Below are 13909 nucleotides of genomic sequence, written 5' to 3' on the forward strand. Positions count from 1 at the left end.
TCACTCATTCAACCCCCTTCTTTTACAGAAGAGAAAACTAGGGCCTGAGGGGAGAGTCAGTTGATTTGTCTGAAATCACACAGTTGGTTCATGACCAAAGAAGGAGTTAACTCCATGGTTACCTACCACCTTCCTGTGTGAGGCATCTCTTGGGAATCCTCATAATGATGGAGAATGCTGAGCCACTTCCAAATACATTCCATATTCAGAGAGCCGTGGTCACAGTAATGTCTACGCTATGAGCCCGTAGACACAGCATGCAAGCATTAAGCAGATGGATTTCCTGCCATCTCTCCTTACCTGTCCCTTCACTCTCCCTTGCTGCCCCTTTCCTTTGCCAGTTAGTGCTCCATTTCTACCAGAGTATGTTAAGGACAGGGCAAGGAGGACCTCTACAATTCAGTCCATTTTACAGCTTGTCAGGTCACATATTATTACACCAGGTCAGGAAACAGATTCAGAAAGTTAAGAGACATATGTGCTCAAGGCCACAGCTAGTAGGCGATAGAACTGAAGCATGAGCACCCAATCAGAAACTATTGAGGAAAAAAATGTTTTTCTCCTTCATGATGCATCTGAAAAACAGGAAGGGAAGCAAATCAAGCAGAGTATCTGAAAGTTCCCACTTGGACATACTCCTTCATCAGCAAGTATCTGTGGTTTCTGTCCTTACCCAGGCTGACCGCACCATGCAAATAAGAATGTCCTTGAGAATGTCATATGTTCCTATTAGACAGTGGTTCTGTTTAACTCTCTAAAATTAAAAAAGGTATGGGAGGCTGGACACTGTGGCTCATGCCTGTCATGAACTTGAGCCCAGGAGTTCAAGACCAGCCTGGGCAACATGATGAACCCCGTCTCTACTAAAAATACAAAAACTAGCTGGGCGTGGCGGTGCATGCCTGTAATCCCAGCTACTAGAGAGGCTAAGGCACAAGAATCGCTTGAGCCCTGGAGATGGAGGTCGCCGTGAGCCGAGATCACACCACTGCACTCCAGCCTGGATGACTGAGCAAGACTCTGTACGCCCCACATCCCCCCGCAAAAAAGTATGAGAAATACCCAGGACATAATAGAGCACAAGAAACACCAGTCCATCTGCCTCTACTTGTTCCTATTTCATCCTACTCAAGGCTCCTCTGAGGTTCCATCCCTCACGCTGACTGCTCTCCTCCATTTGCTCTCATGATGGCTCAGTGGCCATCAGGCAAGGAAGCAAATGTAGAGTTTGGCTTGGGTGGGAATTCTCTTTCATGGGCTAAGACTGTACCCAGAACAGGGCAGTGAAGGCACTGACTGGAGCTCAGCCATGGGTCATCTGGGACCCAGAGCTTAGGAAGAGCTGAGGCCAACTCTGACATTCCTTCAGCAAACACTTCCGTTCCTGCAGTAACAGAATCAGTTTTTCCTCTTGTCCTCTTTGGTGGATGAAGAGAAGGGGCAACAGCAGATGCTTTAACACTTTTCACCTCCCCGGAGAGGAGTGAGGATAGCCTTAAAAACTCCGAATGCTCCTGGTAGTTGTTCCTTTGACATTTCTGGCTTTAGCACTTCCGGCTCAGCACTCGGAGGAGATTCACGTGACGCCTCGGCTCTGGGCCTCACATGCTTCTACACATCTGGGATCTAAAGCCCTCAGATAGGGTCTTATATTTAGACCCACCAGGAAGAGGGTAATAACATATCACCGCCTCCTCCAGAGCCAGCTCCCCACCTCCACACTGACATATGACACATGACTCAACCTCTCCACAGAGCTCCAGCTGAGAGGGAGCTATTGCTGGAGCTGAGGTGAAAACCCCAGGGCAACATCCAGTCATATCCACTCCCCGCACCCCACACCCTGGGCCCTTCGCCTGCTGGAGCACTGAGCGTCTGGGCTCTGCCTCAGTGCCTTAGAAGACAGAGCCACTCTGCAAATGTAGGCAGGCCAGGGCCAGCCTCAGAACCAGAGATGGAATCTCTGTTTCTTTGAGCCTGACACACAATGCCTAGGGTGAACCAGTGAACAGCAAAAGTGACGGAATCTCAGAGATGAATGTTTCTGGAGAAGGTAGGCAGGTCTTTTAGCCAATGATCTGAAGTTCTAAACCTCTCATTTAACTCCCCTGAGCTCCCAAAGCCTGCATTCCTCACAGTGATATGACTGGCAGACAGGGTCCCATGAATCTCCAGTCTTTAACAGAAAGCCAGGTAAAATGGATCCTAGCAGCCATGGCATCATCATTAGTTCACCCTTACTGGGAACTTGTGCCACCTTCATTGCTTGTGGAACATCAGCTCCATGGAATATGAGAACTGAAGGCGGGTCTTCCCTCTAAAAACAGTAAATGTTCCCTGTAAAATAGAAAGGAACTTAAAAGGCAAAGACTACCTAAGCCAATTTCTTCTTTTTCACAGATGAGGACAGGCTAAGCAGAGGTAGGGGTAGGGGCAACATATGCCACCGTTGTTAAAAGCCCCTATTATGTCTGGCACGGCCCTGAACAGTTGCAGTACATTATTTCATTTTATCTTTTGAGGCAGGTTTTTTTCTCCCCATTTTACCTCTTTTAACTTCTCCCCATTTTACCAGTCAGAAATATTAAGTAACTTGCCTGAGGTTACTGGTTATATAGGTAGCAGGTATCTATGATTCGCTCCCAGATCTATCTGACCCTAAAATTTGTGCATTTTTACTCAAACTGAAGCCATATTAAAATAACTGAACCAAAATCATTTTTTAGAAAATGAGTGGCAGAGCTAAGACTAAAATGTAAATCTCCCAAATTCAATTCTAAAGAACTTTATTTTTTCCATATCCTTCTCTTGGGCAATAATTACACTGGCTTTTAGCATCACACTGAAATATTACATTTTCCTTCATATATTAGGAAGGATAATTCTCATCTAAGTTACGAATTGGGGGAAAAAAACATTCACGACTTATCTGGTACACTGGTTGTCACAATTAAATAATTTGCTGTGGTATAGTGGTTAAAAGTAAGGACTTTGGAGACAAATATCTGGGTTGAAATTCTGTTGGCATCCCCTAATAACTTGTCCAAGGACAAGAATAGTTACTTTCTATGCTCATCTACTTCATCTAAAACATTGGACTAGCAATAGCACCAGCTTTTTTGGTAGTGTTGCGAGATTTATAAATGAGTTAATACACACAACTCACTTAGCACCTAACACATAGTAAGCACTCGCTAAATGCTAGCTCTTATTTGGGAACCAAACCCATTAGCTAGAGCTTAGGGAACAAAATGGCAATAATGACATAATAAGAATTCAACTCTATAGTGTCGTATGTCTTTCACAGCCCTTTGACACAAAATATCTCATTTGTCATCTCTAACCCTGGCAATGCCAAAGGAAATAGCATTATCGTATCATTTACTAGGAATGGCATAATTAACAAAGGCAAGAGTGGCTGCAAAAAGCTTGCGATATTTCTGCATTGGTGTAAGCTAGTTGTTATGGCAACCGTCCCCTGTCAACGACCCTTTGCCAAGCAGAGAGAGACCCATTTTTGGAGCCGTCACAGCACATCTGTTTCTCTGCTCAGCTGATTAGCTCTTGTTTGCAACAATGAGCAGATGGAAGTAAAGAGGGGAAAAATTTTCTAAAAAGAAGCAAATGTTTATTTTATCCACAAGTCTGTTTTCCAGTAAAGAAACAGACCTTTAGCTGTTTTGGGAAGATGCTGCCTATACTAGATCCTTAATGCATGGTGGAATTGCAAAGTGTAGTCAACCTATAAATTATAGGTGATAGGTCCTTCACGTGCATATTTTATTTTATTTTTTTATTATACTTTAAGTTCTAGGGTACATGTGCACAATGTGCAGGTTTGTTACATATGCATACATGTGCCATGTTGGTGTGCTGCACCCATCAACTCGTCAGCACCCATCAACTTGTCATTTACATCAGGTATAATTCCCAACACCATCCCTCCCCGCCACGTGTATCTTTTAAAATGATGTGTCTCACATTCCAATTTCAGAGTACACTTCCACTCTATCTGTGTGCGTCTTTGTTATATAAACTGTTGTCTCAGTTAGCTGGTACACATTTTCCACACTGAATATCCCACACGAACACACTGTAACTGTGAAAGAATAAAGTGAAAGAGTACAAGTATCCTTTCCCTGCCTTGGTTTCTTCATCTGTAAAATGGGACTTGCATTCCCATGCTCTCTGAAAAGCCAAACAGCTTCAATATTTACTAGGTATGTGAATTTGGGTACGATTCCGCCTATAGCTCTTTAAGCCTCACTTTCTTTGTGATAAAATGGAGAAAATAACATCCACTATTGAGAGCTGTTGTGAAAATGAAATATTTTAAAAGCCCCTATCATAGTCCCTGGTATAGAGTCAGTCCTCAGTAAGTGAAAGTTTCCTTCCCACTATGCCTCTGCTTAGCAAGTGTAATGTTCAAAATATCTGACAATCAGGAGGCATGTGGCACTGGCCATCCCTGCTTGTCAAACAGACCTTTCCGCCCATAGTTGCTGGATCATTAGGAGGTCGGAAGTGCCCCAGGGTAAAAGACAGGGCACCTCTGGTGGCTGAGGAGCACTCAAGGGGCTCTGGATGGCTGCCATTTACCATCCAGAATGAACACAGTTTAATATTTTAACAACCAGCCTGGCCACACAGTGTACATCAGCTAAATATAAGCCATTATTTTAAAAGTCTACTGGTGTCCTCGATAAAAACGATAATGACATTGGTTCTTTCTCTTGGGTTTCGGTCATTTACAAGCACTGAGTTTAATTTTTTGCTATATGTGATGGTGGAAAAAGTATTTTAGGTATCAACTACCCCAACCCCCCTGCCATTACCATTAATCAACATAAACTAGGCTTGTATCCCTTTTGTTATAGGGCAGGATATTACCTGGCATGTGTTTGATATAAAAATTGGTTGAGCAATATTGACAGTGGACATGGGTTATACTGGAAATCCCTTAGTTGAGTGAGTCACAAAATATGGATTCCAGTCACAATTACCCACCTACTACTCTGTGCCTATGGACACTTGGCCTGACAGTGCCTTAGATTCTTTATCTGCAACATCAATGTAATCATGCCCAAATGGCACTCTCATAGGTAGATTATAGTGCTTTTAAAATACTATTTGTAAAAATTCTATGCAAATGTGGGATATTTTTATTCATATTATTTACTATAAGAAATTGGATGTCAAGAGACAGTGGAGGAGAAAAGAGATAATAAACATGGCTGATAGGAAGACTGTGTTGTTTTTGTCAGGTTTTTTTAAGTGTGTAAAATGCAGGCTAAAGTTATAGGCCAGGAGACCAGAGAAGCTTAATCAGGTAAAGAGAAGGTTCAAGGAAGTGACCATGAGCTGGCCAAACATCTCAGGAGATAATAATAATTTTTAAAATGCTTTGCCTGAAAGTAGGTAGGAGAGAACAAAAGTCTGGGGGTGTTGGGAGCCCACACAGGAAGGCAATTTGGTATGCTTTGTACATTCAGAAGGAACCATGTTTGTCTCAAACACCAAAGGCTGAGAGAGTGCAGACAGTGTATGCGTGTGGTGTGTGTGGAGTAGGGGAGGTGGTTGTGTATGTGTGTGTAAACAGGCAAAGCTGAGCCCTCTAACTATGCTAGCATCTATAACCTGCAGCCCTGCAGGTTCTAAACAGTGAACTAATTACCTTGGAAACTTGAATGGTTTAATACAAAGAAAGGGGGCTAAGTATTAATATTTGGGAGCTTGTTATTGGTTGAACTGTGTCCTCTAAAAAAGAGATACATTGAAGTCCTAGCCCCCAGAATCTCAGAATGTGAACTTCTTTGGAAATAGGGTCACTGCACATACAGTTAGTTGAATTCAGATGAGGTCATACTAGAGTAGGGTGGGCCTCTAATCCGACGGGACTGGTGTTCTTATAAGAAGACATGGTCATGAGAAGACAGAGACACACAGAGAAAACACCGTGGCACTACAAAGGCAGAGACTGGAGTTACGCAGCTGCAAGCCAGGGAACACCAAAGATCTCCAGCAAACCTCCAGTAACTGGAAAGAGACAAAGCAAGATTCCTCCCCTGGAGGCTTCAGAGGAAGCCTGACTCTGCTGGCATCTTGATTTCAGATTTCTAGCCTCCAGAAGTGTGAGATAATATATTTCTGTTGTTTAAAGCTACCCAGTTTGTACTACTTGATTAGAGCAGACCAGGGAAATAAATATAGGGTGGACAAGTCTTCAACCCCAAGAGACGAGGAAAACCCACTTTAACTTCTTGCTGTTTGGTTGCACCATGAGTGCCTTCACCTGTGGCTACTGGCATGTTGCAGCCACTACTGCCCCTCAGATATTCACAGGCACTGTTGTCAGAACTGCCCTGAAGTCAGTCCCTGAACGATGAAGCCATGCAGTTTGCAGCACTCATAGCCAGGAAGATTGAAAAATCTGAAGTTTTCATGACTTTGTTATTATGAGCTGCTAAATTAACAAACTCCAGAACAACCTACCTCTGATCTTATTACATAAGAAACTTAATTATCTAATGTTCAAGTCATTTTGCTCATGATAATCTGCTAAATAGTCTCGATGTGACACTTTTTCTTTCTCTTTTAAGATAATCTTTCTTGTAGTCACAGTATGCTACTCACATACAGTGTGTTTAGTTTATAAAAAATTGTTCTGATCTTAAGCCAGGCATGTTGATGCACGCCTGTAGTCCCAGCTACTTGGGAGGCTGAGGTAGAAGGAATGCTTGAGCTTAGGAAATGGAGACCAGACTGGGCAACATAGTAAGACCCTATCTTAAAAAAAAATTGTAGTCAGCTTGACTTTTACAACCCTTTGACTATGCTAAACAATTTATTTCCCTAGTAGTATTGTTTCAAAGTACTAACACACTAATGGCATTCCACAGAACTCTTCTACATTGCTGAGTTGATACTACTCTGCCAGTATCTTTCAACTTTAGTAGTGTCCAAATGAGGTAGTAAGAGAACATGAGTAGAGAGTGTTGACAGTATGATAGTCATTTCATGCTGCAGCTTTGAGCTGCCCCAGTGAACTGTGTGTCTTGAGTGCTCATCAACATTTGATTGTACTGTGGTCACATTCCATTAGCTACCTGGTTTGTAGAATAGCTATCTGAATTAAATACTACACTTACTCAAGCTTGTGGAATAAAAATGGAAATAAAAAAGGGAAAAAACAATTTTGTTCAATTCCTCAAAAATAGGATCAAAGATCTCTCAGCTGCATTTTAAAAATAAAGCACAAGTCATCTGCAATGCTCTTATTCCACTGGCATTGGTATTGCATGCATTGTTGTATTTAATCTAAAGACCACTTATTCACACAAGCAGAAGTGAAAACATACCAGGATCAATATACTACACAAGCCATCATATGAAGACAGTGTTAATTTGAACCATTACTGATTATACTTTCAAGGACTGCTTGAAAGCATTGCTCACATGAACAATATAAATATTTGTTGAATTGAACTGAAAAATGGAAGGTTGTTCTTGTGGACATTCCTATGGAGGATTATGAAGCAAAAAGAGACTTTGTTGGAAAAGCTACTTCTCCATTTAGAAAATAAAAACTTGAGAATGGTGAAGGCCTGATTCCCAAGAGCTGCAGCCTGGGTCCCAGAGCATACTGGACACAATCACGCATCCTGAGAGAATACTGCACCTGAACAGTCAGACATTCACTCCTGCAATGTGCTGTCAAGGTGTCCATACCTTAAACTGCTTACTCTTCAATTGATCCACTGCAACAGGCAGGATGCAGTGCTGGCTTTTCCCAGCTAACAGGGGAACCACTTCCAGGCAATCTGAGCAAAAAGAAGCTCACCATAAACTGTTCCCTATAGAAACACTCCACATATTTTATTCAACCCAGTTAAAGTTGGAAAGTCACAAACACCTCTTTTTGCTGTTGTTGTTTTGTTTTGGTTTTGAGACAGAGTCTCACTCTGTCACCCAGACTGGAGTGCAGTGGCGCAATCTCGGCTCACTGCAAGCTTCACCTTCCAGCTTCACGCCACTCTCCTGCCTCAGCCTCCCGAGTAGCTGGGACCACAGGCGCCCGCCACCACGCCCGGCTAATTTTTTGTATTTTTAGTAGAGACAGGGTTTCACCATGTTAGCCAGGATGGTCTCGATCTCCTGACCTCATGATCCGCCTGCCTCGGCCTCCCAAAGTGCTGGGATTATAGGCGTGAGCCACCACGCCCGGCCACAAACACCTGTTAACAAACGTACAAAGCCAAGAAAATGCTTCTCTTAATTATATTTTGTGATTCTGAAAATACCAATTTGCTCTAGATTAGAACAGGAATACCATCTTCCATGTTATGCCACCCCAAATATTAGTTGAGTGACCTTAGTTATGCTTTCCTTACAGAATAGATCTAAATCTACAGAGAAATTTGCTAATATCAATAGTTGTGAAGCCATCCTCAAACTGTTCTCCAAGTGTATCTTACCCTTTGGCTTTCTTACCAATGCATTCATTCATTCAACAGACTTTTTTTTTTTTTTTTTTTTTTTTTGAGAGACAGAGTCTAACTCTGTCACTCAGGCTGAAGTGCAGTGGTGCCATCTCAACTCACTGCAACCTCCGCCTCCTGGGTTCAAACAATTCTCCTGCCTCAGCCTCCAGAGTAGCTGGAATTACAGGTGTGTGCCACCACATCCAGCTAATTTTTGTATTTTTAGTAGAGACGGGGTTTTGCCATGTTGGCCAGGCTGGTCTCAAACTCCTGATCTCAAATGATCTGCCTGCCTTGGCCTCCCAAAGTGATGGGATTACAGGCATGAGCCACTGCTCCTGACCCAACAGATTTTTTTTTTTTTTTTTGAGCATGTACTCTGTATCAAGCACTATATTAAGAGCTTAGGCATCCCAAGTCCCTGCCAGAGCTGAGTCCAGTTGAGAGACCTGCCTGCCAACAACTACAGTGCAGTAGTGATATTGTATTAATGGAGGGTGTAAGGACTTGGTGGAAACTTAGGGAAAGGAGCCTCAATGTGGGCAAGGGATTAGGGAATGTTTCCCAGCGGAGCTAGCATTTGAAACTTGTCAATTAAGGAGGAATTTTCCAGAGGCCTGGGGGCCATTCCAGATGATATAATAGTACACCAAGGGTTTAAAGGAAAGACACATCAGTAGGGATTTGGAGAGTCACCTGTTGTTCACTTCTGTTGGGGCATTAAGAACCAGTAAATTGGGAGAAGTAATCTGAAATAAGGCTGGATAGATAGTGGTTGGAATATTAAGAACTTTATTCACAATTCAAAGAAGTTTTGACTTTATCCTGCAGTGTTTCTCAAAGTGGGGTTCACAAAGTCCCTAGATAACTTTTTATGTTTTTGGTTTTGTTTCAGTGATAATTGTGTTAATAATAATAATGGGAGAAGGAGGAGTAAAAACATATTCTAGATCATCTGGATGACCATTTGTCACACAGTGTTCATATTATGTTTACTATTAAGTTGGCATCAAGCCAACAGAGATGTAACAGTTGGAGATCAAAGGAGTTGCTGTTTGAACAAAGAGATTATGCTAGCTGAAATGGAATAAAGTAGTAGGAGAACTGAGTCACCACATGGTACGTGGTTGTAGGTGTGCCAGACTCAAAATAACCCATACTATTGTGTCCTGAAACATAAGCACACCGCAAAGGACAATGGAGATTCACAAAACAGTATCATTTGTCTCATAAAATTAAAGCTGCTTACTTGAATGTTACTGGCTTTGTATAAGTTTTTTCATAATACATTTTTTTTCTTTTGGTTTTATATTTCTACAAATAAAAATGACAAGGAGTTTATATCTAGTTTTATGTTTTGTAAAACCTATTTAAGAAATATTTAAGATTTAGATAAACACTGGAATTTGCAGCATTTTTCTTTTTGTTTAAAATGGGCCTATCTATTACTCAAGTATGAAAGAAAGAGCCATAGATGATGGGAGGCAGGAGGGTCAATGAAGAAATTTAAGCCGAGATTAGTGTGAACCACTTACTTTGTTAGGAGACCACTTTGGCAGTGACAGAGAGGAAATACCATCATGCAGAGATGGAAAGACATCTAGGGAGGTGACCATCTGAGTCCTTTTATTAAAAGAACCCATTTGTTTAATCCAGAAAGCTGCTCTCAGGCAAAGGTTAGCATACTGTGGAATTAAATGACCTGACGAACTAAACTGCACTAGTGTTACAGAGCATGCCTCATCTAGCTGGAAGGTTCCCCAAACTTCTACACGCGTCATTTTCCAGACAGTTCTGTGATGATGCCAAATCGAACTTAGGAATAAATCCCAAGTTTTACTACAGAGAGCCAACAAAGTACACACAAGATGAGTTGCTATGTATCTGGTAACAAAAAACAACCAGGGCCACCGCATATAGTTCTGTAGGCCAGTTGCTGCTGAAATCTGGCTCTTCACAAAGCCATATACCTCTGACGCTGCATCTATCCAGGGAAGTTGACTGTTTCTAATTTATACAAGGGCTGGATGAATTTGCCAAGCCACGGCCCTTGGAGAGGGCTGCATCTTCTGGAGGGACACCTTCCAATTGCATGAAGGTACCTTATGGGATAGCTATGACTTAATCTTGCTTTTCTGAGATTACATCTCACCAGCATCACTGACCAAACTAACACTCTTACAGTTCAATGAGGATAATGGACTTTCTTCTCCCTAAAGTTCTGGAGAGCATATGACTTACCCATAAAAAGGCATAGTACCAAGGCATTCAACACATGCAAAGAAAGAACTAGATATTTCCAGCTTACCTCAGGGGCCATCCAGAATGGGGTGCCAACAGATGTGTTTCTCCGCAGACGCGTACTGGTGAGTTGAGCTGAAACACCTATAAGGAAAGGGTATCTGAATTCAAAAGTGAGCAAAGTATGATGCTAGACCAGGGATTGGCAGACTTTTCCCATAAAGGCCAAATAAATACTTCAGGCTTTGTGGGCCATATGGTCTCTGTCACAACTACTCAACTCTGCTCCCATAGTACAAAAGCAGCCATAGTAAACACACAAATGAATAAATGTGACTTCATTCCAATAAAACTTTATTTGTAGATGTTGAAATTTGAATTTCATATAATTTTCACATGTCACAAAATATTTTGGTTTTTTTTTACCCCAATCATTTAAAAATGTAAAAACCATTCCTAGCTCATAGGCCATATGAAAAGAGGCGGTAGGTCATATTTGGCCCACTAACTGTAGATGGCAAACTACAACTCTGGAGCATTTATCACTCTATTTAAATCATTAGGATTTTTTTTTTCCTAACGGACATCCCTGTCTATATCGCTGCAAAAATCAAAAGAAAAATATCAACAATTTAGGATCAATCCAAAATACTGTCCTATTATACTTCCAAATTATTTCACATGACTTCTTTCTTAATAAGGGGCTTCATTTTATGGAGAAAGAAGATCGGCGTGCGCTATCTCTAACAGAGCATCAGTACAGACATAAAAAGACTTCAGTGCCTTATCTTGCCTAAAAGCCTGGAAACCTGGCAAGAAAGCTGTGTTTGCCAAATGGAAAAAGAATATGACTAATAATATTATCTGGGGCTCAATGTTGAGGACTTGAATTCTAATGTAACTCCTATGTCCTTTAACCAGCTCTCTTCTTCATATCACGAGGGCGTAAAGGTCCACGGGATTAAGAATCAATGTTGTCCATCCCAATTATGCTTTTTACTAATTATGTGATTGCTTCACTTCGGAGCCTCAGTTTTACTAGGGATAATCACAACAGTCACACCTAACACAGAGGGTTCTTCTTCTTTTTTTTTTTTTTTCTTTGAGGTGGAGTCTTGCTCTGTCACCCAGGCTGGAGTGCAGTGGCCGGATCTCAGCTCACTGCAAGCTCCTCCTCTCGGGTTCATGCCATTCTACTGCCTCAGCCTCCCGAGTAGCTGGGACTACAGGCGCCCGCCACCTCGCCCGGCTAGTTTTTTTGTATTTTTTAGCAGAGACGGGGTTTCACAGTGTTAGCCAGGATGGTCTCGATCTCCTGACCTCGTGATCCGCCCGTCTCGGCCTCCCAAAGTGCTGGGATTACAGGCTTTAGCCACCGCACCCAGCCAGAGGGTTCTTCTTAAGACCAACTAGGAGAACAAATGTGAAAATGATTTCTAAATTGCAAAGCATTTTACACGTGTAAGGTATTCTTTTATACCTCACAGAAGTCTCACATAGCCCTTAAGAGAATGACCAGAGTTGCCACTAAAGTCACTGATGACAAAAACTTAGAAACTGAACACTGTGTGTTCTTAGCAAAGGACACGCCTTTGAAACATCGGCATAGATTTGCCAAGGGTTCGTGAGTTGTTTTGTTGGGGGATGACTGTTGTGTTAACTGTGGACATTCTCTTTATTAGAGAGCCAAGAAGCTCTTTAAACTCTATTAGACCTAGATAATTTCCCATTTTACCAACTCCTCTACCACCATTTTGGTAAAAACAACTATACCTTTCTAGTTTTAATTTCTAGAAATTTATTTTGCAGCCACTGAAAGTTCAGGAACCTTCTACTGGAAAGATTAGGAACACTTACGCTATGTCAAATTGCAAAGCTGCTGAGCGAATAAATCAGTATCAATTCCCATGCCATCCTCAACCTTCCAGTCTGTTTCCCCTCACAATATATTTACAGTCCCCAGAATCACGTGGAAAAAACATTTCAAATGTTAAACATACAGCCTATTATTGGAGTTACATCATTCCTTATAAAGAGGAGCATAAGACTTACACAAAATACTCCCTCTGCTATTTTTCTTTGCTTGTGTTTCAGTAAAAATACAGCAGTACGTCTAAAGCAACTTCATTTAAAGTAATTTCATCTAAGTAAATGATAAACTGATACATGTTTACACTGAACTCTTTCTTAGCAATATGACCATAAATATCTTTCAAAAATAATCAGTCTTGTTTACTATAATGACATTGACAACATGTTTAAAGTGTTTCTCTAAATGTTTTCTCATTATTTGTAACAATGACTCTGAAGTACTATTGTTGAACTCATTTAGAAGACTAAACCTTCAATAAACTTAAAATAAAAAAAAACCAAATGGTTTGTTGTTTTGTGATATCAACATATGATATTACAAGGAGATATTTAATAGTTCTCTGGCCTTAGGTGATATTGCCCTGCATTTCCTCTCACACTTCCATCTCCCGTTAATGTTTCCAGTTCAACCAGCCTCACATGTAGCAGCAATAAACACAATTTAAAAGGATGTTAGCTCCCAGGCCCAGAGGACTATTTTACCTTCTGCTCACTGGGAATAAGTATGCCTAAGGCTAGTGAAAGTCATTTGAAAGACCAAACTGCTTTCTCTTTTCATATGCAAAAGAAGAAATGACAAAATGTAAATTATAGACAATTGCCCTGAGATGTGAAATTCTTAGCAGAAAACCAAAAAGTTTTTGCATCAAGTTCTTCTTTTGAAACACTTTTATTTTCAATCTTTAATAAAATTGCTTCTAAAGCTGAAAATAGATTAGTAAACAGCATCTCCTAGGGTGATCCATCTGGAGCCCCCACCCCCTCCAGCTTGTGTTTGACTGGAAAAGTCCCTCAGCCTATGGTGTAGCAGAGAAGCCCCAGTCTTCTGAGATTGCAATAAACTGTCCCCTTTGGCTAAACTGCACACATCAAGAAAACAAACGACAAGCAGTCATTACCAAAGTCAACGAGCTTAACTCCTCCTTCTGTTGTCAGAAGAATGTTATTCCCCTTCACATCACGGTGGATGATTCGGTTGCTGTGCAAATGCTGAAGGCCCTGCATGGCATCCCACCACCACCAAACAACAAGAAAGAGAAAGTGGAAATTTACATGCTTATTTTAAAGCAATTACCCTAGTATTGAAAAGTCTCATG

General features: G+C 41.3%; 1 protein-coding gene across 1 annotated transcript in view; it reads right to left on the minus strand.

Moving 5' to 3' along the window:
* The window catches only part of MYO3B (myosin IIIB), a 502779-nt gene that overhangs the window by 444019 nt on the left and 44851 nt on the right, over positions 1-13909 (minus strand). The window contains exons 5-6 of the mRNA XM_010377618.2: positions 13712-13811; positions 10789-10865 (exon numbers count right to left, since the gene is read on the minus strand). Of these exons, the coding sequence (XP_010375920.2) occupies positions 10789-10865; positions 13712-13811 (177 nt within the window). The remainder of the gene's footprint in view (positions 1-10788; positions 10866-13711; positions 13812-13909) is intronic.

This window comes from Rhinopithecus roxellana, chromosome 14 (assembly GCF_007565055.1).
Source record: "Rhinopithecus roxellana isolate Shanxi Qingling chromosome 14, ASM756505v1, whole genome shotgun sequence".
Taxonomy (NCBI): Eukaryota; Metazoa; Chordata; class Mammalia; order Primates; family Cercopithecidae; genus Rhinopithecus; species Rhinopithecus roxellana.